Genomic DNA, 27,991 nt, shown 5'->3' with positions numbered 1-27,991 from the left:
GACCCGTCTAGAGTCAAAATATTGGAGTTAGCACCATGTTTAGAATGCGCAAAACCACCTTGCATCAACGAGATGCAAGATAGGCGTTCCCGTCCTCAATACGACGCTAACCCCCTAGTGCCATATTTATCTCCAGGTGCAGAAACGACGCACAAGGAAGAGGCGGACGTTAATAATGGTGCTATGCCCGCTTAGCGCCATTATTTAACCCCTGCGTCAGACCAGTCATTAGGGTGCAGGTAGGCCCATTTCCATGGTGGAACACCATGGAATGGGCACAGAGATCCCACCCAAGCCCCAGGAACACCACCACCCACACCACAGGGTCACTACAGGAGGGGGACACCATCCCAGGTAAGTTGAAATAAGTATAATGTTTTTTTTTAAGTGCCATTGGGGGCCGCTTACATGGGGCCCCCTGCCTAGCACAGGGTATATTGGGGTTGCCCAGGGGACACTAGTCCCCTGTCGTGGGCATTGGGGTGGTGGTATTGACTCCTGTCTACACTTAAACAGGAGTAATTTTTTGGCTGCTTGGGCATCATAAAATTACGCTAGGCTGGTGAGCAGCATATTTTTTTGCCGCTAACCAGCCTAACATCATTTCAGACCCACTAGCGGCATTTTCCCTAAAGCCCTCCTTGACCAGCTAGCGTCTTTTTTTTTTCAGACGCTAGCCATTCCTTACCGCCGTCTTGCATCATTTAATAAATATGGCGCTAAGATGGCTCCAAGGAATGGCGTTATCCGGCATTAAGAAAAATGACTCAAAACTGTGTTTGCACAGTTTTGAGTCATTTTTCATAAATATGCCCCTTAGTGTCTCTAGGGGATGCCTGTTTAATCCCTCATTAAAAGTACAACACAGCCTGTAAAGATGCTGCACATTCCAGTTGAAGATCCCGTCCAAACACTCAGGATAGAAAAAATCCCCTCCACACACCCCATTGGTAGAAAAATTCTCCTGGGCCCTCCTAATGGCAACTGTCATTCCTGAGTTGACATCCATGAAATCGGTGTAGATGCTAAAGCTTCCTATATGGGCAAATGATACAGAAAGCATGGACTTTTTTCAGGAAGCCCCGGAGATGTGTGCATAGGCAACTTAAAGATGTGTGGCAACTATACACAGTCCAAAGAATGTGCGTCAACTATGAGGCTGAAATATGTTAACAAACTATTGGCAGCCAACAATAGCAAAGCAAATGTGTGCCAGCCATGACCAGGCCAAACATTTGTGTCAAACATGGGCAGCCAGAAGTAAATGTGCCACCCACAAGGAGCACAAATATTGCTCCTTTCACTTGGTCAAAAATTCACTTTATTAGATGAACTCAGCACACTGATTGCCACCTCGTGGCTTTCCTGACCACTTCCTTCAACTTTCTTGGAGCGATCTGAACAAGAGAGTAGTACACTGTTTATGTCCTAGACCACATTTGCAGAGCTCCGCCTTCATTGTGCTGCTGAATGGAGAAACAGTGGGAACTCATATCAATACACCAACAACTCTGAGCGGCATCTCTCCCTCACTTTCAAATGAGTTCAAGTAGACAGAGTACTATTTTGGTATTCGTGTCTAGTACCCTCTATTCTCCTTCACCAGACTGATCAGTCTTAAACCTTGGCATCTAAAAATCCATCCTAGTATATTCCACCCTGCGGCTGTTGAAATAGTTGTTCCGCTGTCATAAACTTTCAGACTCACCCTGGCATGTATTGTCCGTGGGCCTGTTGTGGCGTTCTGTCTGAGGTAGCCCTGCTGGACTGGCTCCGAAAAGACTGGCTGCTGTGGACTGCTGCCTTGCACGCCTACCCTGGAAGAGGCTGTGGGCCTGGGTGGCTGGAGAGAGCTGGCTCTGAGAGTGGTCTGTGGCTGAGGAGTTGCGGGTGCTGCTCTGAAAACCTGAAGTACAAGATGGTGTCTGAGCACCTCGGCTGCATACCTCTCATCTTGGTTTAAATCCTCTGCACTGTGTCTGCAGTGCACCTTGTTTTCTTCAACAGTGTTTATGTCTTCATAAGCATAACATGCCCCTACGGTTGTTTTAGTGCAAGCACGTTTTTACTGTATTGTTATTGGAACTTTTTGTTTCGTTGTTAAAGTACTAAGTTACTCAAAAAATGTAACTTTTTTGTTTTTGCTGCCCAACATTTGTTAAATCATATGCTAGCTATTGTGAACAACGGCACAACGAAAAAACACGTCTCTGTGTGAGAGAGAGAGAAGCTAAATGCTGTATCGGTTCGCTTCCTTTTTTTTGCATTGTGCATGATTGCCATAGAAAAATACAAACTGGTTACCACCCACACAAGGACAACACGAAAATCACCTGCAAAGCTTACTAAAGATCCAATCTTGGGGGTGAATGTTCCCAAGAAGAATTTAGTCCAGATGGTTGGTTTCAGAAACTGTTTTTGAAGTTGTGCACAGCTTAACCCAGACATGAACTCTCAGCGCCGCCTAAGAAACGGGACCCTTACGAGAACAGGTGTGTGACTTCTGCGGGTTACACATCACCGTGGAAAGGACACTTGATGATATGTGAATCAGATCTTTATCGGAAATAGCAACGGTCCTCTGGATGAAGATTTAATTTTGTCAGAGGATTATGTACTATAAAAGATATATTTACAGTGAGCAGTGCTAGGGACTTCGGTCATAGCTGCTATAATTCGTCTCTAAAGCAGAATAATAAACGTTGTTCAGGTGCCCATTTGTCCTGTAGCCAGATACACCCCTTAAACCTTCCTTTTTAATACATGTGAACCTCTAGGTTAGGCCATAAGTAGCCCATATGTCATGCTGTATTGTAACTAAAAAGTAGTATATATGCTTTTAACTTTTACATGTCCTGGCAGTGAAAAAACTCCTAAATTAGTTTTTCACAACTGCAAGGCCTTCTTCTCCCATAGGATAACATTGGGTTAACTTATTACATTTAATGAGTAATGACTTTAAACTGAGAGCAGGTAAGAAGGTCGAGTTTGTAGCCGAAAGAATTATAATCTAAAGCACTCTTTAATGGTAAAGTAGGATTTTATATCACAGCTCTAAAAATGCCACTTTTAGAAGGTTGGCATTTTCTTGTCTCAGTCATTTGGTGTCTGCAGCCAGTATCCTGGGTCACATGACTAGGTATAACTGGCAATTGGTCTTTGTATATTGCTCCCAGGCAGTGAGACAAAGGGCAAGAGGTGTTGGGAGGACAGGCCATCTCTGGCTTGATGAGGGGGAGGAGCTGTCAGCTACCATACTTGCACATCACAAAGGCCTTGCCTGGGCACACTCATAAGAGGGTTGACACTAGTCTTTTGTGATCCCAGACAAGCTGGGGCCAAGGCAGGGAACCAAGAAATTCCAAACATCTCTGGGGAAGGAGCCCCCTGAACCTACTACTACTTCAAAACTAGCACCAGTTATAAATAATGGACCCTCAGCTGTTCAGTACATCTCTGGACCTATGGAAGACTCAGAAGGCCTGCTGTGCTGCTCTGTAAGTAGGACTGCTACTCTGCTGCCATGGCCCCTGAGTGAAAGGACTGGACCTGCATCTAGAATACAGGACCACCAGAGTGATTCCAAGAGTTTTCTGACTGGCCTCCAGTTTAGAGCCTCGGGGACAGAAAGGGCTCCAACCACCTTGAACCCAGCACCTGGATTCTGCCTGTTTTGAGTGTTGTCTTCCCCAATTGGTGCCACCCCAATCCTGGACCGTTGGAAGTGGGCTTGAAGGTGCTCTGCCAGCCCAGCTGTCGTTCTGTAAGCAGAACTAATGCAGCATAACGTATCTCACAGCTCCCCTCTGGAACCGCTGCAGCGTGACGCATCCTCACCACCAGACCTCGCACTGCAGCCTCTTTGAAACCACCACTGTGTGACGCATCCTTGACCCAGGCCTTCACATCGCAAGCTCCTCAACGACAACGCAGGACATTGTTTCGCAGCTCCGCAGCTTCTTCGGAACCGGCACTGCAAGACGCATCCTTGATGCTAGACTCGCAATGCAAGTCTCTTGTCGACAGCATCCTAGACCATGATGCAGGACTCTGCATCGCAGCACTGCACCTTCTTCGGAATTGCCACTGCGCAACACATCCTCAATGAGGGATCTTGCAGTGCTCCACAAACCAGATTTTAAGGTACTTAACTGGGTGCCGCATAGTGCCCACTTTATCACAAATGGCTCGAAATTATGACTTGTCCTGGTCCAGCACAACCAGACCACAGTTGAAGCTTTGTGCTTTCAGGCACTACTTTCCCTTAGATCTTTAAAATTGCATATCTCCTGCTGTGCTGGTTGTATTTTTGTTGTTTTGGTCTCAAATAGTTTAGTAAATTTTACTCTGTATTTCTAAATCAGTGTGGAATCTTTGTTTTGTTGTGTTTTCACTTTAATACTGTTTGAAGTGCTGCATAAATACTTTACACATTGCTTTTAAGTTAAGCCTGATTGCTTTTGGGACAAGCTACCAGAGGACTAAGCACATGTTAGTTTGGGGTTTGCTTGTATTTTACCCTGACAAGAATTTTGGTTGCTACTTGAGTTGCACCTCCCCCACCCCCTTAATCAGTGGTATGATTTCCAACAGTAATCTTTATTGTCAAGTTTTCAATACACAATCTACATCATGATTTCCTGAGCACTTTCCCAGGAGGTCAATTCTCAAACAGTACCACCAGCATGATCTCCTGAGCTCCTTCCACAGACATTGTTTAAACTGCCATGGCAAGCCTAACAATGACTGCTTCTGTGAAGAGAAACTTGTGGGTCGGCTAAGGTTTGGACATGAGGCAGAGTTTAGTCTACAGGTGATCTGCTACAAGCTGAGACCACATGGAGAATATAAAAGGAGGGTTTTCCTCTTGCACAGGTTCCCATCAACGCACAGTCTCTGGTCGAAGGAGGAAGGCTTGTGCTGTGCAGACACTGAAGCCCAGATTTATTAAAGTGTTGTGTTGCACTTGCATCACACATGGTAATGCAAGGGCAATGCAACACTAAAGTCAGATTTACTAAGCCACACAATGCCACCTTGCATTGCCCTGCAATGCTTGGTAAATCCGGAGTAACGCAAGGCAGTGCAAGTCTACCCCAGGGAGGCGTTCCATGGATGGAGCATGAGTGTTTCTGCTGATCCACCCATGGATTTTGGTGCTTTCTCAGATTTACATGGGTGGTAGACCTGGGAATGCATCAAAATGTTATGCCTCTCCTAAATGTTATGCCTTCCTATAAGAGACGTAACGAGGAGAAATCTCTTTATTTCTCCTCATTTTTTCTCTTTCTATGTATGCTGTACACGTAGAAAGAGGAAAAGCCTCAGAGGGTTGTTTCTGTACAGGAACGTTTCCGTTCCTGCACAAAAACAATTCTGTCTGCAATGCAGGCACCCTTGAACCATGATGGAAGGGTGGCTGTGTTTTCTTGCTAGGCAGCAGTTTGTGCGCCAACACAGAAGAGAGCAGGAGTACCTCCTATAATGTTTAATACAATGCGTTCCTGCCTGCTCCCTTTGACGTAGCACAGCAAGGTGGCTTGCTGTGTTGCGTGAAATATTGATAAATATAAGCCCAAGTCTATGGGTTCTCCAAGAACATCAGCTAGTGTGCTGTCCTGTTGCACACAACCATCCTTTGACACAAGTGGTACCTTTGCTTCTTCTTTTCCTTTTTATTTGTGCCCAGATATGGGTTTCTAGTAATCACCCCACATGACCTACAAATCGTCTGAGTCGGCTCATTTACCGTTAGCCCACAGGGCCAGATGAAGGATAGGTTGCACACTTCGTTGGGTGGATAGTCTCTTGTTACCAGCCTGCTCTCAGAGTGTTTATGCACAGCTCTCTTTGCACACGAGGCTGACTTCGGCAGACAGGCATGACCCAAGAGCCGTCAGTTTGCACTGTGCCTTTGCATAGGACGTTCAGCAGGTAATTATGTGAGTAGCCTCGTGCATTGAAGAAGGCATCACCTTCATGTATAGATTATCGAAATCTCATCAATATTTAAACTGTCGCTGCAAAATACCCAACATTTTTGACATAGCCAATGGGTGGCAGGGTCGGTGGGACCTTTATTGGGATCTGGGCCTTGACCGTAGTCAAGCACAACTTCAACCATTCATTTTAAATACAATCAGAGCTGTCAAATATGAACAATTATAGTTATTCTAAAACAAACCTGAATCCATTTAATGATGCATGTATTACATATTCGTATTGTGTGTTCAGAGTTCCTTTAATATCACCCAAAATCTAAGTGCTATGGCAGAAACATGGAGTGGTCTATGCTTAACCCCATCACATCAATTCTTTTTTATTTTTTTAAACAGAGTCTATAATATGTTTTCATCAACACAGCTCTGTGATCGTCGTTTTCTCAGTGGCAGTTTTTGGAATGCATACACTCTGCTATTCAGTGCCTAATTTGGAGAACATCCCCCAAGGGTTACAAGCATCTGGCAGCTCCAACACAGATGCTTGGCAAGCACTGCTTTTTGGTTGAGAAATATATGCAATATGTTTAAACTTGCTGAGAATTATATGTGATGGCATACTCTTCTAAACACGTGCAAATGAAGAAAAATAGATTCGAATCCCACAAGGTCATAAATAATTTAATGGAAACAGATGATATTGTTTTTTTTTCTCACTGAACTTACATTAAGGGGAACATTCTTAGGAAAGTTCTGACTTCACAGAAGTTGCTTCAAGCACTATTTTTTTATGACAAATTTAACCATGGTCATGGCCCACATTCCACATTAATTTTAAACAGTACATATTTGAAGAAGGTTCCGTGAATGTTTCACAGAGAATTTATTGATTAGGGTTCCTTGTAAAAGATTTCCAGGCCAGGCACGTTCAACCTTTTTCTTAAAAGGAATTGGGACTAGGCAGACATGAAGTACCCTCCGCATGAAGAAAATGAGAGTGGTTGAAAATATCTTATATGAAATGCTTTTGCTGTATATAATGTCAGAAAGTAGCAGGGTTTTTTTGAGGGCTGCATCTCCCACAAATCGAAGCACCAGAGGAGGAGGCACCGCCATTAGCTGTGCCCCACCGTCAGCCACTGCGCTCATGAGCACACCTGTTTTCCTCCCCAGCATGCAACGTCAGAACATAGCGGGGATATTTCTGGGGACTGCATCTCCCAAAAATCCAAGCACCAGTGGAAGCGCCAACATAAGTTGTGCCCGACAGCTCATAAGAGGACCTGTTCTCCCTCAGCGCAAGACGCCAGAACTTAGCCAGAGGCATTTTTGGGTACTGCGCCTCCCACAAATCCAAGCACCAGGGGAGGCATCACTGCCAACTGTGTCCCACCATCAGCCGCACTGCTTATAAGCGCACCTGTTCTCCCACAGCATGGGATCCATACAGGATGCTTCCAGTCCACGCTCGAGCAGAGCCTGGGCCAGGGGAAGCCTATTCAAGTCCATCGGAGCCTAGCGAGGCTGGGCTGGGCCACCTCTCTAAGGCCTAGCTTCAGGTACTAGTATAATGGGGCTGGACTCTCCAGTGCTCAAATGCCTTTGAACTTTCATTAATCATTAATTAAGTGACCATTGGAACCATGAATTTGGCTAGTTATTTGATTGTATTTTGTTACTTTTTATTATTTTTGGTTACGCAATAAGGGTTGGGTCATATTTGGCATGGTGTTATAGGACAGCAGGGTCTTTGTGCCTGGAATTGTAGTCACACTCCTTTTATCCCCCCTGAAGTAGCTGCAGTATGCTTTATTTTTAGTGGTAGAAACTGACCATTCAAATTTATTGTGGTGGGGGATAGACTTCTACTTCGTACACTCTGAAAACATTACGAGCAAAAGGGGAAAAGGAAGGCATCTGATGTGGCAACAGGCTCACTAAAGCAAAAAAAACCCTCTCAAATCATCAGAGGACAACTGTGTGAGAGACAGGAGAGATAATTTGTTAGAAGAATGTGAAGAAATTCCCACTCCTACTACCTCCCGACCCCCTCTTTCACACAGTACTAATAACTCACCACTTCCATCTATAGGTAAAGAAAACAAATGCATTCCGAAGATTTGTGAGACAGTAAAGGCACAAACTGTCCAAGACGGTCAAGTTAGAAATTCCCAAACGTCTCTCACTCAAGACCCCTATTTAGGGACTCAGGTGCCCAAGCAGACCAGCACAGCTATTGCATGCCAGAATAGATGTTCTGCTTTGTATATTGATGAAGTGGATTCTGACAGGGGGGTTGAAGGGCCCTGTGGGGTCTGGAAAGTTTGGTGGATATCATATCTGGACTAAGGGAGGAAGTCAGTGGCCTTAAAAAGACTATTGCTGCTTTGGAGAAGAAAGTTGGTGAAGCCCTAGGCCAAAGCTTGCCAGTCAGGTTATGAGGGTGTCAGGAGGGACTGGTGGGCTACCCAATGTAAGGCCTAGAAGGGAACCCCCAACCATAGGCCCAGAGTGAGTATATACCCCCAAACCTCTCTAATTGTTTGGAGCCTTTGCAGAAGCCAATTGAAGCATTTAGAAGAGGGGGTGATTGGAAAAGATATTGTTTGAGAGGGATGCTAAGGGGGAAGTCCCTAGGGGTTTGAAATTGTGTACTTGGTAATAGAAGGCATGCCCTGGTGTACCCACTCCCATATACTCCCATATACACTGGTATAGGGGGACGGTCCATAACAGAATTTACACTCTAAATGCAAAAATCTGGTGAATGGCCTAATGGCAGTCGACGGATGGAGTATTTGTAGTGCTAATACTCAAATCCAGATTAAATATGAACCCCAACTCAAATCAGAAATGCATGGTAAACTAGTGCAAGGTGTTGACTCTATCGAACAGGAGATCTCTAGGCAAAGGGGCTCTGGGTAATCCAAATGACTGGAGATAGGAAGTGAATCAAGGGATTATTTGGATAGGAGTACCAGTGAGGGGGTGTCGAAGGAATCAACACACAACAAACAGACCCATAGTTGCACATAGGGAATGGGTGAACCTTATTGATTGAAGTCAGTAATGATTGGGAAAGACCTGCAATGAATATTGATCAGAAAACTTATCTGGTGAATGAAGCTGTAGCAGGATGGGGCATCTAGCATATGCGTTTCTTTAAGTTTTTGAGGAGAGCCTATCTAAACAGATTAAAGTGCTTTTCCTGAAGCGTGGCTTGCATCAACACAATGCTTCCTGAAGCAGATTGGGCATAGTTTATAGATGGTCATGATATTTCTCTCTTTCAGGAGACCTGGAGCTCTGCCCCTATATTTAGGAAAGGGTTTGCATCTTTTGCACAAAGTCTACCCACTCATGTAGGGGAAGGCCATCAGGGGGTCTAGCAATTTGTGTTACAATATCCTTCCAATGCAAAGTTCTATTCCCATTGACTCCCCAGATATATTGGTGATTAGATTGGACCTTGCCTCAGGAGTCTCTTTGAAAATATTTAATGTATTATAAAATGGTGGAAGCTTGAAGTGGCGAATCTTTGGCAATTCACGTGCACACTCTTACAGCTGACCGGAAAAGGTTACTTAGTAGTAGCTGGAGACATTAACACAACCATTGAACCCCTGGTGGCTACTCCCCAAGATTTAATATCTGAACAGGACAGCCAATGGAGGATCCCTCTGTTAGAGCCCCTCCCCAGTAAAATAGACACCTAGGGCAGCACAAGTGTTGGTGCTGACGTTAAATCGTGACTTAAGAGCAGCTAACAGGAAAACACCATCTGACAAAGAAAGTAGGACCACATTTAATAGACCAGGCCACTCTAGCTGAATTGATTATCTTTTAGTTGATCTAAAAGTTTGGCCCTTTCTGTTTGATATGATCATATTAGATGGATTGGACAGCGATCATAACACCCTGAGCCTGACTATAGTGGGTCGCCTAGCAGAGAAACCTCAGATCATAGGTAGTATTGACATCTAGGATATTTCATATACTAATAAAAGAAAAGCAATCTGGTGAAGTTTAGCACCCAGAGACTTTGGAAACTGTTGTCAGGAAGGTCAAGGTAGAAGTAGAGAAACTAAAAGATCTCTCCCCTGAGTCTAGAATTACAGCACTAGAGGAGGACCATCCAGTACTCTTTTCATAGAATAGAGAGCTCTTGGCTCAGGGCAATGGGTTGACAATAAAATTGTAAAGGAAGTGTGATGGTATAATAAGATGTGTAGAACTGCAGCTGATTTAGTAGTGGCAGTTAAATCCAGAAGTAGGATTGATTTGGTGAGTAGTAGATTAGTTTATAAGACCGAAATGGCCAAGGCCAAGAGAGATTGGGGAATACTTTGTGGGAAAACTTGCACAGTGCAAAGTTATCTAAAGATAACAAATCCTTTTGGAAATTAGCTTCAGTGAGTGTGAATGGTACCCAGAGAGATCTGGAATTCTTTATTCAACCCCATGATTAAGTAGTCAATTTTAGTAATTTATACACCAGCAGTGAGGAACTATGCTGGGAAAGTGAAGATCGGTCGGCGGCCTCCAGCGCTGGAAATCAAAACCATCTTGAATTTGAGTTAAGTGAAATTTTGGTAGCCATTAAATCTAGATTTGTATCCAGAGCTACAGGGCCTGATAAGATCCTATTTGGCCTATCTGGAAGTTTAGGGCCCCCATATCAACTCTCTCCCAAATGCAATTTTCCAGAGTATGGAGATACAACCTTCCTGAAAAAATGCAGACATTATGCAGTACTTAAAAAGGGACAACAAACGCTCCAACCAACTACCGGCCAATTAGCTTGAGAGGTGCCATGGAAAAGATTTTTTGTAAACACTTGTTGGCTCATCTCCAAGATTCAGGATGACTTGCTAATGGATTTTCAGGCAGGTTTCAGAAGTGGTGTTAGTACCATCAACCAGATTTTTTTGCTTTAAATGTCTTTACTGGACAACTTCAGATATTATTGTGGTCAGACTGTACGTTGCTTTTGTCGACTTGCATGCAGCCTTTGATCTGGTCGCTGGGGGTAAACTGTGGAGGGTTTTGGATGAGATGGGCATTCCTTCAAATCTTTTGGACATCTTAGTGCATCTACACTCAGAATGTTTTGCAAGGTTCAAGGTGAAGGGAGACAAACAACTTCCAGGCCCAATTCGGTTTATTATGGAGTAAGAGAGGGTTGTGTTCTTGTCCCTGTTCTGTTTTCTTTGTATATCACTGGTGCTGTGAAGTGTTTGGATAGAGACTGGTGTGACTCACCAAAAATCGGTGGCTAGAGGGTGCCCACCGTGCTTTGTTCAGATGACACATTTTTGCTTTCGAAATCCCCTCAGGGCTTACAACACTTACTAACTAATTTTTATGATTTTGGGGGGTTAGAGCTGAATAGCTCAGAGAACAAATTTATGATTTTTAGCCCTGTGAAGCAAAAATATTGCAAGAATAATATGTATGTGGGTAAGGATCTAATAGAGCAGGTTTCAAATTTTGATTACCTGGGAGTAAGATTAACATCTAATTTGATTTGGGTTTTGCAGTTCTAAAAATCGCAACTACTATTAATCCAGCATACAGCAAACTTTTTAAAGATTCATAAAAGGCCTATATCTGAAAAGATGGCACCAGGCCTAGGGATATATAATGTAAGGGCTTTAGGGTTCGGATATTTGGGGATGTGCGAACAGTAATATTCTGTCAGTGGTTGAAATAAATTTCTAAGATCTGTCCTGGGTTTGCCATTGAGTACACCAATGACTCATGTTTTCATGGATTTGGCACTTAGGAGAATTTCTCAGACAGTTGAGTGTAGAATTCTAATCTACTGACATCGACTATGGTGCTCGACAGCTATGTCCCCCTGCTTGTGTGCAGAAAATATCCTGGCTGAGTCACGTCAAAGTATTACTGGGGAAATTGGGATTGGAGAGTTTTTGGTCATTCCCTGAAAATGTAAACTTTAATCTCTAAAACAGGCCTACAAGAATTGTATTGGAAATCTGTAACTGCTCAAACTGTTTGTAATTGTGATGGAGCTTTGACAATGGAATTTATAGATTTCAAAATTTCCCCACAATATGAGTCTACTATTGATGAAATAACGCCTCCTTTTGCATGCAAACTGTATTTGCAATTTAGATATAAATCTCTTCCCACAAAAGTGTTTTGCAGTAAGTGGGCAGAAGCTGTGCCAAGGGGAGACCCATGCTCTACCTGTGAAGGGGCTTTTGAATCCATAACTCATATACTATATTTCTGCCCGGCGTATGGCTTTCAAAGGGCAAGGAGGATAGCCCCCCTCTGCAGGAAAATGGGCACTAGTCGTTATATGGAGGCTTTTAGGATCCTTAGTGCAGACACTTATAGATTGCTGGTATGTTGCATTGCTAAATTTCTCATTTCAGTATGTGTTTGGCAAAGTAAGTGTATGCAAGCCAGCTAGTAGGTGCTGATAATTTGTTCCATCTTGAAAATGGTATGCCTATTGCTCATTTTGTATCTGTCATTAGGAGATAAAAGTCTGGGCCTCTAAAAAGCATATTAAATTAGTTGTTTTAAAAAAAAAAAATGAATATACCCCTTTAGAATTAAGTAGCCCGTAGTATACTCTTTTATGAACTCCTAAAAGATTAAAACAATATGTTGGATCTGCGAAGTTCTTAGCACTTTATTGCTCATTTGCACAAGTCAAGTTGGATAGTCAAAAAAATGGCAGCTATGTATTTTTGGAAGCAATACTATGATTTATTTAAAATGTTTTACAATTTTGATGCTTTATTATATGGTTTTACTGTTTATGGTTTGATACATTTCCTTCATGTAAGGGGTACATGAAGCACATGAATTCCTCCCCTCCAAACCAAAGGCTACATGTAATATCGCTACATTATGCAAGTTTCTAATTGTGAGTTTTTGCGACTCACAATTAAGAACTCACAAAATGCAATGTACAACAGTGTCTCAGTCACTGTTTGTGATTCCCAAAAGGACTGCAAGGGGCCTGCCTCATCAATATTCATGAGGCAAGTCACAATTTGCGACCCATTGGGAATGGCCTGCACTCACAGTGCAAAATGCAATGTACAACAGTGTCTCAGACATTGTTTGTGATTCTTAAATGGGTCGTAAAGAACCTGCCTCATCAATCTTCATGAGGCAGGTCGCAATTTGCAAGGCATTGGTAATGGCCTGCACTCACAGGGATGGTGGTCTGCTGAGGTCAGCAAACCACCATGTCTGTGATTGCTTTTTAAATAAAGCTGTTTTTTTTTAATACAGCACATTTTCCTCAAAGGAAAACGAGATGCATTTCAAAATGCAAAATGAAAAGTATTCTTTTAATTTTTTAAGAGTAGGCAGTGGTTCGTGGAACAACTGCCTACTCTTAAAAAATGTTTGCGCCCACATTCACTAAGTGAAAGGGGTCCCTTGGGGACCTCTTCCCATTTGTGAATGTGTTACCAATTCATTCATGGAGTTGGTAAAATGTGAATGTTTTACGACCACATTCTGGTCGCAAAACATTTACACATACCACTGTGAGTTGCTATTAGGAAGGGACACCTTTAACACGCCCATTCCCAATACTGAATCACAAACCCTACTTTGCGTGTTGGTAATAGGTTACCGACTCGCAAAATATGGTTAGTATACATGTAAAAAGGATTTTTAGTTGTTGCAAATGGCCCAATTGGCCATTTGTGTCTGATAAAACCTTTCGTATATGTGTTCATAAGGCTTTTCGATAGTTATAAAACTCAATCATTGTGGGTGTGCACCTGAGCGCCCTAATAATTCTGGACGATGTTTTACTCTATGATGTTTCATGAACTTTTTATGTAAATTGATGTGAAGGTTTATGTTTTTATTTGTTCTTTTATGAACCTGGTGATCTAAATAAAGATGTTAGGATGATGTAATGTAAAATCAGGCACATACAGGCCAATTCACTAAGTGCTAGTGCCATCAGTACCCAAACGTATAAATATTCTCACATGTGGAAATATAAGAGAAATGTGATACTAAACTGAATTTGCACTCAAGAGCTTTTTTTTGCTTCTCCACGGGTGAAATATGTTACTCCGTTTCCTTACCTATGAATCAATTTTCGGGATATCATCTCCCTTCCTCCGCCAACGAAAATATGTTTACTTCTACTCGTCAAAGGAGTACATTTTGCATTATTTTCAGCACTGGAGACAACCTAAAAATACTTGCTTAATATCCAAGAACCCGCAAGTTTGTGGGTGTTCACCAATTTTTGCAGGTGGATCCACGCAGGAATGGCCTTAAACTTACACGTGTAGTTGATTTGCTCACAAATAAATCTCACCATACTGCCACATGGTCATGTAAGCGAGCACCTTTTGCAAGGAAAAAGTCTGCCCATTCCTCATTCAGTGAGTCAGTAATCATGACTGTTTGCCAGTATAAATGATGTTTTTGTGCGCCACATTTTTACTTAGGTGTGAAAAATATTTGTAAATCAGTCCCTAAATGTTTATGAGCTGTGTTATGGAATTAATCAGAAGTGTCACTCAAAAGCTTTCAGAACTACAATATCGTCATCCTAGAAATGCCTTGAAACATCAATAGCTTAGTGGTAGCAATGGTAATCAGTGCCCCATTTTGATCAGAGTAAGGACATGCAGCTGAAGCCCGATGTCTTCCGGGAAGTCAAAATAGCCCGCCTTGTCTTTCTTTCAAGTATTGGGATTTTTATTGGCCCCCTCAAAAAAAAAATTGCACTTTAGGATTTTCTCATCACTCTGTTCTATGTAGTAAATGTCATATTTTATGTAAAGACACTGTAGTTACTGTTAATATTTAAAGTCTAAAATTCATAATATTTGGAAAATACGAATCAGATCGATGCAGCAAAAAAAGTTTTTTAAAAAGCTCCAGGGGCGTTTGTCAAGAGGAAGAGGACCATCACCTTACTATCAGTAGCCTGGCAAGGGCACCAAGGGCCCTAATCCAAGCAAGGAAAATTGGTCCCTACACCCTGTTTAAATACTGAAGTGCAGTCATAATCGGGATGCAGAGAGCCACTTATGCCCCTGGACTCCGATGCTATTGCCCCTGCTGCACTATTGATATCTACACATCTGCTTATTTACCTCTAGAGGTGAAAGTCGCAGGCAAAATTTAACAAAAACATTGCGCTCCATCACACAAAAGTGACACGTGTTAGTGCTGATCAGGAAATCCTGTTTAGACACCAGAGAGACTGTGGGGAAGAAGAGTGATCTTCCATGTTACGTAATGGCATTATTTGGTATTTATGATGAGCATATTCGGAAAGAGGTTTGCAATCAACCAAAGGAGAATCCCAAGACGGAGAGGCAGACCTGGCCATCGGAGGGGACCATTGCAGTAGCTAGGGTCTTTCAGAAAAGGACAATGTCAGCATTAAACTGATACAGGGCTTACCATATAATATAAAAGGATGCCTATGTTGAAAGCAATTTCCTTCAGGATAGGACAGCACCTAGTGATAATAATAACAATGATGACGAGAATAATAATAATAATGAAGATGATTGTGATAATAATCAAACAGATTGGTGCTTTATAGAGTGATTACTACCACATGTTGTCATTTTATTAGAGCTTTGCAGCTTTGCTATGCTAGATGTTGTGGCCAAGAAGGTTCTGTTCCAAAAATTCTGCAACAAAAATTAAGGGCCTCATTTAGACCTCAGAGATAACTTAGGGCCTTATTTTGAGTTTGCCAAACTCTTTTGGACGGTAAAACGCCACTCTGATTTTCCGCCTGCTGGCCTTATTATGAGTTTTCTGCTGGGCCAGAGGGTGGAAACAGCATTTCTGCCCACTGACCCAGCTGGAAATAGGCCACAACATTGACGCCGGCTCGTAATCAAGCCAACAGTAATGTTGGGGTATGTTAGGTGCGCCAGCACTTGTGCTTTTCACTGCCCATAATTCAGACAGTGAAAAGCATGATGGGGCTGGCCTTGGAGGCCCCTGCACTGCCACTGCACTCGATTCCCCATCTCTGCCAGCCTTTGCATGGTGGTGGGACCGCCATGCAAAAGCCAGCGGAGAGGGGACTCGTAATCCCCAGGGTAGTGCTGCCCTGGCGGATTAAGACTGCTGGCACCGCCAGGCTGTCGACTGGCTGCAACCTGGCTGTGCCTGCAGTTGGACTGTGGCAGCTCTGCCACGGTCATAACATGGAGGCCGGACCATTGCTTTGGCAGCGGCCCGACCGCCACCACAGCCCTGTCGCTCTTAAGACTACCAAGGTCGTAAGAAGGCCCAGGTGTTCGACTGGGTTTTGGGCTGGTAGAGAAAGTACAAGATGGGCATGCACAACCTTTGAATGTCTTATTAGCCATTTTATTTAGTTCCAGTTTCTAAAAGGGTGTCTCAGCTCAAATGAAACAGAACAAAATGTATTATTACTTGAATTTTTATGTACATTTTAACATAAGGTCTAGAGGACCTTTGCTAAATACAAAAGTGAATGGCAACACAGCTCCCATTCATTTGTATGCTGAACCCATTGGTTTCAAAAGACCTATTGTCTGGTTACAAATAACTTAAAGGAGCTTCAGCTCACCTTTTGCTTACCATTGGTTATCTTTATTTTCACTCTCATTTGCTGGGTTCTTATTCAATGGCTGCCCTTGTCCCAGCCTATCCATTTTGTGCTGCTCCCTTCGTTGAGCATAGCCTCGTCACCATCTCTCTGATGGGCTGACTCCTAACTTTCCACTGCTTACTATTAAGTAACTTTTTTTTTTTTGATTAAGCACTCAATGAGAGTACGTCTTTTCCAGCTCTCTCCTTCTCTCTCCAAAAAGCCATCCCCATTGCTCTCTGTTTCTCACTTGCATATATCTCCCCGGTTCCCTCTTGCTCAGTGTTGTCCTTGCTCTCATTTTCTTCTACCACACTCCCAGTGTTGCTGTCATGTTGGTGTACTACTCGCTCTCTTGTGTGCTTTCCACTACCCCTGTGCACTCTTTGGTCTTCTCTCCCCACCCCCACTATGCTCTGGATTCTTCTCTCCAGGTGTGCTTCTCCCCGGCCCCTGAGTTCTCTTCCTCATTTTCCCTTCTCACCACCTCCTGTTCACCCCCATTCGCTCCACCCCCCCATCCATAGTCCTTTTTTTAAATGTGTGCTTTCATGCAGAAAAAAATCGTTGCTTTCATATTTGTGTTTACCAGTCAAAAATGGCAGGCGCCAATTGGATTGGCAAATAAAAAATAAAAGGAAATCACAGTCTCCTCATTCTTCTGACGCGTGCATATGTCAGCATAAATGTGTGCACTAGTGTAATGACACAATCTCAAGCAATGGTTCAATCGTCGTGCATTTATTTATTTAGTTATTTTGAGGATGCTGAGCAGTGTTGGAAAAAGGCTGTTGCTGTAGAGCGCCGCCAAAAGGCTTTGCAAAGCCAATAGGTCCCAAAGGAGAGACCTAAAGGCTTCGCCAATTACAATTGCCACAAATATTGGACTATTTATTGCTAGATAAAGTGTAGTGGTAATGCTGGGAGGGAAATATGGCCAAAAAGGAGTAGACACGGAACCTAAATCAGGAGCTAATAATAACCAGTGACAAAATTATGCTCTCTCTTCCTGGCCTACTAATTTTCATGTGAATTCGAAATGCTCCCCTAGGAGTAACAGAAAGATTAAAACAAGCATTTGCAATGCAACGGGTCTCGCATTTCTCCAAGTTAGAGCTATTAGCAGTTGTAAACTCCCAACCAGACTTTTCTTGCCACATTAAATGGAAAAAAAGAGTGCGATCGTGATGGTACAGTTCACTCGTAGTGAAACCTATCAGCAAAAGTGCAATTATCTACGTAACCGGCAAAAGTGCAATTAACTATGTAACAGGCGCGATGTCATGCAAAGCACTTGACTTCTGCCAAGCGAGAGCACACTGTGAAAAAAGATAAAAAGTAGTCCACAAATTGGACAGAAAACAGAGAGCCTCGCATGTTTTCAGTACATGGTCGCTGCGCTCGAGGGGGGCTAACCACCGGAAAAGGCATGACGTATGCATGCCTTCCACTGATGAAAGCAAGCAGATTTTAAAAGGCAAGCCCACGAACCAATGAAAGACACTGACGTGACATGGATGGGGCTCCAAGCCCTTTCTAACTACTACAGCGTCTCGCAAGCGATGCGCATGCACAAGCGCATGCGACGCAGGCTTGACCCTAAATAGAGAAGAGGCTGAAGAAATTCAGCACGCCATGCGGAGAACGGCAACAATCAGAAGCAGTTAATGCCCGTTGGGCATTCGGACCTTTCACACAGAATAAAGAAGAAATCTAGCTCAATCTTGCCGCAAAATAACTCTTGACGGCAGACATGAAATAATGTAGTGCACCCCACCTTATAGTTACATGAAATGGTGAGATATTTTATTGGCATAATGGGCCAACTAAAAGTGACTGGGTCCCTGTAAAGTAGGCTCAGTGGTTGAGACCTGTACTTTCATCACTTGTCTGTCAGTTACTTCACGCAAGATGTTGGCTAACTGTACAGATGTGTTATGCATTTCTCTCCATGAATGTATTGTGCTACGAAAGATTTTGTTTGTAAGCTGCTGCATGCAGACTACTTGGGTGATATTACAGCCACCAGTATCACTGTCAAATAGACATACAGAAAATAAATCGAGGGGTAAAGAGAAATCGTGCCTTACCCAGCAGTGGCTCCTTCATTAGGGTGGAGGAGCGTCACCCCCCGCCAGCATCAGAAGCTGCAAACCTTTTACAACAAAAGGATAATAAACTAAGTTTATTATCCTTTTGTTGTGAACGGGGCAAGGCCTTGTGGGGTGACCTGTGCACTCCCTTCAGTGCGCATGTGTGTTTGGCCGGCTGTCTCGAGCTGGCAAAACACACATGCACAGGTTTCTCTCTCCAGCCCGGCACTGTGTTGCCGGGCTGGAGAGAGCAGGTTCAGGCTCCAAGTCTGCTTGGGAGCATCCTGGCTGGGTGCTCCCAGCCGATCCTAACACTGCTCTGAACAGCGACAGGATTGGCTGCAGGGCAGGCTGGGAGCCTCTGCCTGGAGCGATGAGGGAAAGAGGAGTTGCGCGGCAGCGCAACAGGTAAATTTTTATTTTAATTTTTTATTAAATGTTCTCCCCCCACCCTGTGCACCACACCCGTCTCACCTCTTGTAATTGCAGTGAGCTGTGACTGGTCTTACCTGTCCACGCTGAGCGCACACAGATTGAGGACTGTGATCCCGACGGAGGCCTTCTGGGTGAAGGGTACCAGCTTGCAGAGGAACAGTCCAAATGGCGAACTGCCAAACGGGAACCTCTGAGCAAGGAGCTGCAGGAAGGACAGAAGAGGAGCAACAATCAGATAGGAACTCCCTTCAGTTAAAGAACATGAACAGGTCCCAAGAGGAGGCGGCATGCAATCTCAGATCAGTCGAGTGCAGCCCCCACTTCAGAAGTCAAAAGTAGTTTCTCTCATGTTTGCGAACTAAATATCACAGCAAGCAAGTTATGCTATTTCATTATGTCTTTTCATGTTTTGTTACCCACTGCATCTCATATTCTGAAGCACCTCAAAACACCCTTTGATGACCTTAAGATTTGTTATCCAGCATTGTGATGAGAAAATTGACTTTTGCAGTGCTGTAGTCATGCATAAGTGCACATCAGTCATTACCTTTCATACAATTAATGATTTAAGATCCAGATTATACCCTGACAATACAACACTGAATCATCAATCCATTCATGTTATATGTATAGTTATGTTAAATTCTTCAGAAACATTTGAGCTATCATGATCGTTATACAGAGCAAAGTGCGACCCAGCTAGTGTTGATACTTCAAGACACAGTGGCATGTGTATTGTGAAATAAAATATAGTGCAGACAAAAGATATCTTTATCTTCACAACTGTATTACAGGGTTTATCAGGCCACCAACAATCAAACTGAATCCATTTGCATTCGTGTTTGTATAGAATACTGGAGATGTGTTCACCCCATTTGGGAACAAATACCCAATCATTAATTTCATGTTATGTTCAGTTCAATGCTTTCTCAACAACGTTTTCAAACAAAGAGGCATCTGATAGGGCTACCATGCAGTCAAATCTGGACCTTCACATTTCCAGTTGTCTGCCCTACCTGCTTCTCATGCAAATTATTTTTTCACTGTGGCAGTCCCTCCGTTATGTCAGAAGAGCATCACCTCACTGTTTAAAGAAAGCACAAAAATAAAATGATGATAAAAATATTTTATTATCATCTTATTTTTCACTTAGCCAGTCTGCTGACTCTAGGGTAGGGCGGGGGCATCCTCTGCGTCAGCAGCAAGGATGAGCAGTGGTAGGTCTTAAGCAGGGGCGGTTCCTCTGTTAAGGCGGAGGAGCATCACCCTCACCACCACCAGCTGCAGCTGCAAAACCTTTACAAGAAAACGATAATAAACTGAGTTTATTATCGTTTTCTTGTACAGGGGCGGGCCACAGGGGTGATGAGCAGTTGGGGGAGTGCACAGCACTCCCCCTCAGAGTGCATTTATGTTTGACTGGCCATCTCGGGCCGGCCAAACACACATGCGCAGTAGGCTTTCTCCAGCCCAGGAACACAGTTGCCTGGCTGGAGAGAGCTTTCACAGGCTCCCATTCTGCCTGGGAGCCAATCCTGATGCTGCTCTGAGCAGTGTCAGGATTGGCTGCAGGGCAGGCTGGGAGTCTGTGCCTGCAGCCTGTGACAGAGGAGCGGAGCAGTGCGGGCAAGTGAAGGTAAGTGATTAAAAAAAAAAAAAACATGTTTATTTCCCCCACCACTCCTCCGTGCGCCGCCCTGCCCCTTCCGCAGCCCATCTAGCCACGACTGGCCTTAGGTCCGCCAAAACGACATGTGCACTTAGAACTCTCCACATGAGCTGTGTTGCACAGCTGGGTGGGGAACCAGCGCAGGCTCCCAGTCACTAACAGAGCTGTATTTCAGCTTGCTCAGACCAATCCCAATGCTACTCTCATGCTGGGTAACAGCATGAGTGAAGCATATGGATTGGGTGGGGAGGTGAGCAGAGAAGCACCAAGGTGGGGTGAGCAGAGGAACACCGAGGTGGCATCCCGCATCAGCAGGTAAGTAGTTTAATTTTATTATTTTATTCCCTCATCCCCTACCCCGCTCCACACGCTGCCCCACCAAGTGTTATTGGCAGCTGCTGCCACTGTGTTTTTTCATCCGGGTGATGACCCTGTTCCTCGATTGGAGTGCAACGGTGAAGCACAAACTGAGCAGGATAGATTCTAATTGTTACATTTATGGAAGTTCTGTGAAGGACCCAAAATACATTCTCCTTACTGGTTTGTGATTTTGTAGCAATAGTTACACATACAATAGGTTTTATTGTTGTTTCTCCCTGTAGGTGACAACTCGATCACTGAGCACTGCGTCATACACCTCACATTTGAGGTTTTGTTTAAATAACGTAGTGATGTGAATACATGGATGAATTGTACACAAGGATTTTTACCTTTCCAACAAACGATATGCCCTGTTTCTTTTCGGTAGCACATTGTACCACAACACATTTCTACTAGCCTGAAAGCATAACTGCAGTTTGCAATGTTTATTTTAAGGAAATATACTGAATAATACCTTAACAAGACTGCTGGAAACGCTGCTGGTTGTTGAAATTTATGCAGTAATGGTATTTTTAGAAACACACAAAAATCACGATATAATAGCCCAGTATATTATTGTAGAAAAATAATAGTAGATTATATAAAACAGCAACACTAAGAATAAAAATAATTAACGTTGTTATATTCATAAATATGCCTTACTTAACAGAAAATATGCATTATTAAACTTTTAAACCCACTACCTATCTTTGAACTCAAATTCAGATCTGGACAATTTAATACCTTAACCACTATCTGGTTTGCCACCTGTTAATAAGTATATCAAAGCCATTCTAGCACTACATTTTCCTTATTAATACAGTTATCCACGATTTCCTTGGAACAGTCATGAGTCATACTGCAAACGGAAATTACTAAGTACATCAACAGATGTTTTTTCAAACTCTTAGCACTCGTCCCAGAAATAGTTTATCTTCCAGCTGGCTTACATTTCAGTCATCTTGAGCTGATTGAAGAAATGGCAGTTAACATTTTGATCTTATAAAAAAAAGGGCTGTGTAACACCTACATATTTTCCACTTAAGTTCAAGTGTTCAGTTTAATGTTATCTTCAGAGTTCTCAGACACCATTTTCGCGTCTATTTCCCGAAATGTGACCAAAGTCCAATTTAAAAGAACAGTATTGGGATAGCTGACGTATTCCTGTTTTTTAAAAGTCATAATAGAGCAGAGTTCCATGCTCGAAAATTCAAACAAAAACTGCTTGCTGCAATCCAATCTCATTCATGTGCTAACGCGTCCCAATCTAGTTCATTTATTCCCTCTGGGACTCGTTTTAGGCCAATTAATCTTTTGACCCTGTTTGAAGACACCTTAGGACAAGATAACTAATCAACATGTCAATCAACAAGTCAATAACATTATCAATAAGACTCGGAAACCACCATGACCTTTCAGTCATGAATAACCACACCAGTTTAGTACGATTTTATGATGTTTATTCCCTATTAATTACAATTCTACTAGTAAGTTTATTAGTCTCAAAACCATGAAACACATCAGCATTGTCATAATATGGCAACTCGAATAAGATTTCATCAATGCAAAGATCATGAACATTAGAACATAGCACGACGTCAACATGGATTACCCTTAGCAGAGTATCATTAGTGCTTCATTCAACAAAGCATTGATTCAGTCATTTGTCTATTTGCGTCCGTTTAGTGAACCCCTTAACTAACCTCGAATTAGAATTGGCATGTTGGGCTTCATGCAAAACAATTTGGTAACACAAATTTAGAAAACCATCTAACTATGGTCTCTGTCAAAAGAAGCAGTTGGTACCTAGAAAGGAAAGGCAAACAGACAATTACAATTTCATCATCATATAATTACCCTCCGTAATGGGTCAGCATACAGAGTCAATCTTCGTCCTCAGGACATCATTTGATTCGCCATCAGTCGGGAAACACAGCAAAGTTCAGCAAGACGGGTAAATAGGGACACTTCCCTGATAAGGAGGAGAAGTATAGAACGGGCAAGGTAAGGGTGAGGATAGTTTGAAGAACCAAACAGCAAAGTCTCTAGGCAGAGTGACAAAGTATCTGGGTCATAGCAAAAATTTGCAAAGGCATCTCCTAATGGCTCCTCGTGTCAAAGGTTTTTATTCCTTTTCGGTTGTACAGTCCCCTAATTTCTTGTTGGGTAGGGTTGGCAGCCCAGTATCTCCAACCAATGATTCTCCAGTGGTACCATCAAAATTGTCACCCCATAACAGTTCTCACGTAGTTTATTAGTTCTTGTGATTGACGTCTCCAGCGGGTAGAATGTCCGGTATGATTTCATACTCTTGTGGTCCTCTCGCATCCCTAGTCAGTAATTACATTGTCTGTACCGGTTTAGGCGACCATGTACCTGTAACAAGTCTACACTGTTGCATTCAGCAAAAATGTTTCCTTGAGCAAGTCGAATTTCATGAGAACGGATCTACTACGGTTACACTCATCTTTTAGCTTTGGAAAAGTACGAGTACATGTCCTTCAGCAAGTCAGAACACTGCACGTTAGAAAAACACATTTAATATGAAACCGGGCAGCTAGGCCTCGACTGATGGTAACTAAGGCCTAATGATTTATTAGCAAAACTTTAACATATAACTCTTAATATTAGTGCAAAATCATACATTAACGTATCATTATTTCATTATTAGTCAGTTTCATTAATCATTGTGTACATTGGCTGCCACTCCCCGTGGGCACATTCAAGCGCATGTTTAGCAATAACACATTAATAAATTTTCTATGCGGCATTATTATGCATTAGTTCATAAACATTTCATGTTAATTTTGAGTATAAGAGCTACGCTCCCTCAGTCCTTCCTCTGATGACACTTGTCATCACACAAAACCTTTCCCTTCACAACCTTTCACTTCTTAGTTTGCGCATTTCATATTCTTCTCCCCTTCTTGATTTTTCCCAAATTTCTTTGAACATTTTCTCCTTTTTCTTTTCCTCTTTCCTTTTATTGCGTTTTGCCAATTTTCTTTTAATTCTTTTACAAATTTTGCATGTTAACCATAGTCCGAATAAACAAGCTAGAACAATCAATATACCCCCTATTATTTTTGCAAGTTTCCCATTCCAAATACTACTAAACAAATTCCCTATTTTAGCAATTCCCTTTCCAACCTTTTCCCAAACTCCAAGTTCCTTCAGCTTCTTCAAATCTGTACTGTCGCTTGTTAGGTTAGTAAGCATACCCCTAATCTTATTACTATTGTCTGGAATGAAAGCACAACAGTGGCCCTCATTAAGCATCTTACAGACTCTGCCACTCTTCGCTAAAAGAATGTCTAAAGCAAGCCGGTTTTGAAGAGTCATAGCCCTCTCCGCAGCAAGCTCAGTATCCATCAGGAGTATAGCCCCTGTGAAGTTTGTCAGCATGTTATCCATAATAGTAGACAACTTTCGAATCTTTATGGAGTTTAAGATAACCCCCACTGAAGGAATTATGGCTCCAAATATATCACCTACAACAGCAGCCGCTGTCTCTCTCTTTTGTCTAGCATGATGTAATTCAGACATTTTAGGAAGTTGCTTTAAGCCATCAATTTAGTAGATCTTTGGGAAAACTATTCCCAAATTACATGTCCAATACCATCCCTGTGGAAGACGGGAATAAGCATTAAGTCCACATATGTAATAGATCCCAGGGATCGCTGGATACTGTCCATTTATAATGAACGTCCATTTACTCTGAAACAAAAACACATGCCTGCATTCACTCGTTCCCACAAATAAAGCGTCATGATCAGATTTTGGCCTATATATATACACAAAGCTTTCCTACGTGTAATGCATCTATAGCTAATTTGCCCTGTGTTTTTATTGCACAATAAGCATAATCATTTGCAAACGTTCGTTTTTCTATTCCCTTTTCTATCCATTCCTTTAATGCTTTTCTTCTATCATTAGTTTGATCTAAGAAGCTTTTCTCTACAGGCGTTAGTAAACAAGTTAGATTATTGCGGTGCGCATAAGCTGTCCCAAATGTCAGTGTCGGTTCAAAGAAACCCCAAACTATTTTTATACTATGTTACTTAACTAATTTATTTAGAAACTCAATTACAGGCACAAAGGAAAACACTACATCTAGATTAGAATAGAAGTATTGGACATGTTCTTGATCATAGAATCTTGTTACTAGCGAACTACAGCTTATTCCATATGTAAGCGGCAAACTATGGTAAGTAACCCCTTCTTGTACTGACAAGGGAATCTTTTTGCACACATAGCAATTTTTCGCATCCATTGTGTCAACATACTCATTCAGCAAGCAATAGAATACATTAGTAGATAGTTCCCTTTTCGAATTAGTTCCCTCATGCAAGTACTTCATATCCTGCTCAAACATCTCCCACAGTGTTATGTAGCAGTCTCAGGAGTTGAAGCATTGTTAATCGCACTCTTATCCACCAATCGCATTCCCACAATCACACCTATAATTATTATTGCACATACAATACCCAAAATAACACTCAACCAACCACGCATCCTACCCCTACCATCATTATTTCTAATGTTACTCACGATCTGTAAAGAATCAGAGAGCAGAATAAGATAAAGCAAACAATCAACTTGAGGATGATATAAAAAGCTCTTTTTTTTTCTTTTCTTTGTGCAAAGTCTCTCTCTCTTAGCAACTATTTACAGCGTTTCACTCACTCCCAGGACCCTTTGTCAAATCAGGTTAGCAGCTTGTCATAATCGGTTTTCAGAGTCAATTTCAGGTTAACAGTGTCACATCCGGTAGTTTATCAGTCTCTTTTCTCAGGTTTCTCTCTTTATTCAATTTAAACTTTAACACAGTCTCTTTCTATGGTCGAATTCAGGTGCCGTAGTATTGACCTGGAATTTCTCGATCAAAAGAGAATGCCAAGAATTCTTGTTGCCATTCAGCTGATGTTGCATATGCCCATTCAGGACCTGCGTACCTCCTGTTTGCAACTATCTTTATTTTCAGTTTGTGATCACTCTGCAACTCTCCTTCCCTAAGATCTTCTTTCCTTGTTGTGTCGACTTCCTCTTCTATTGTTTCGTTAGGGATCACTTTCTCCTTTGCAGCTTGTGGCTCTGGCCAGCTATCTCCGTTAAGTGTTTTCTTTCCGCTCGGCCTTTCAGGATGTTGAACAGTGCCCTCCAGGTGTGCTATAGTGTTTTCTCTTGATGGATCTACAATCGGCTCAGGAGTCAGAACACTTTGACCTTCTTCCACCTCACCTCCTTCAGGGTCTGTCAAGGGTTCAACTTCAAACCTGTATCCGTCTGCTTCTGGGAGAACCTCTCTTTGCGTTGGTTCCCCTGATGCCTCAGCTGAGATAGGCCCACTGTCACCCCTCTGGATCTCGTTTTCTGTTTGAGTGACTAAGCCTTCCTCAACGGGCTCTCCTTCAGTCTCAGTTCCCCTTTGATTACTCTCTGGCCCTGAGACTTCCTTCTCTGCAGCTGTTGTTTTTGACAATTCAAGCTCCTCATCAGTTGGACACGTCACCTTCTTTGTGTGACTGGCATGGATCCAGTTTGGAAGTCCTGCACATTTCACAGCAGTAGTAGTTGTCAGTATTACTTGATACGGCCTCTTCCAACGTGGCTCCAAACACGACTTCCTCGCGTGTTTTTTTACAACAACCCAGTCACCGGCTTTCAGGGTGTGGCCTGGATCACTTATCGGTGGCAATGTGGTAGCTTCCACCTGGTGAGAGAAAGAGAGGACCACGTCAGCCAGACCCTTGCAGTAGTCCAACACCATATCATCCGTGATATTCACAAGAACATTTGCAGGCACTGCGGGCAATCTCATAGCTTGGCCCATAAGAATCTCATGAGGAGACAGTCCTGTTTTCTTGTCAGGTGTGTTTCTCATTGACATCAGCACCAAGGGCAACACATGTGGCCATTTCAAACTGGTAGCTGCGCACATTTTTGCCATTCTCGACTTCAAGGTACCATTCATCTGCTCCACTAGTCCTGATGCTTCAGGGCGGTAGCTACAGTGCAACTTCTGTTCAATGTTCAATGCAGCACACAAGAGCTTAATCACCTCATTGTTGAAGTGTCTTCCCCTATCTGATTCTAAAGAGATCGGAAACCTGAAACGTGGTATTAACTCCCTAAGCAGCAGCTTCGCTACTGTGAGACTGTCATTCTATGTGTAGGGTAAGCTTCGATCCAATGACTGAAAATGCACACAATCACCAACACCTGACCTCCACACACAGGCATCTCAACGAAATCCATCTGCATTCTGCTAAATGGACCTCCTGCTCTCCCAATGTGGCTCAATTTCACCATGGTCCCTTTCCCTGCATTCATCTGCTGACAGATGATGCACCTGTGACAGATGACTTCTGCAGCTTGTCTGAATTTTGGATTGAACCAGTCGACTTTGAATAACCTGATCATTACGTCTCTTCCAACATGTGCCTGACCATGGTAAAACCTCGCAAACTGTGACAAAAGACTGTTTGGCAAAACCATTTTCCCCTCCTCTGAAACCCATAAATCATCAAATCTTTGCACGCAATGCATTTTGAGCCAAGAGCATTTTTCCTCTTTGATGGCACGTCCCTGCAACGATTTTAACTCATCTAGTCAACCACCCTTAATGCATACCCTGAGCATGTTTAATTTTCAGTTTAAGGTAACAATTCCCATTGGTCTTGAAACGATATACAGTTCAATGCACAAAACCTTGCGACTTGATCTGCATATCCATTTCCCATTGACACAAAGTCTTGTGATTTAACATGAGCACTGCATTTCACCACAGCAATTTCAAGAGGTAACTGAATCGCGTGTAACAAATCCTTAATTCTTTCCCCATTTTTCACTGGAGAACCAAAAGAGGTCAGGAAACCCCTCTGTGACA

The 27,991-nt window shown here is 42.7% G+C and overlaps 1 protein-coding gene across 2 annotated transcripts in view; it reads right to left on the bottom strand.

The window, feature by feature from the left end:
- Positions 1 to 27,991, bottom strand: part of EDNRA (endothelin receptor type A) — a 168,672-nt gene that overhangs the window by 79,983 nt on the left and 60,698 nt on the right. For both annotated transcript variants that reach the window (XM_069242624.1, XM_069242625.1), the window contains exon 3: positions 19,148 to 19,275. In XM_069242624.1, the coding sequence (XP_069098725.1) occupies positions 19,148 to 19,275 (128 nt within the window). The remainder of the gene's footprint in view (positions 1 to 19,147; positions 19,276 to 27,991) is intronic.

Source organism: Pleurodeles waltl, chromosome 1_2 (genome assembly GCF_031143425.1).
Source record: "Pleurodeles waltl isolate 20211129_DDA chromosome 1_2, aPleWal1.hap1.20221129, whole genome shotgun sequence".
NCBI lineage: Eukaryota > Metazoa > Chordata > Amphibia > Caudata > Salamandridae > Pleurodeles > Pleurodeles waltl.
The sequence above is the reverse complement of the archived record's forward strand: the minus strand, read 5'-3'. Positions and strand labels throughout refer to the sequence as shown.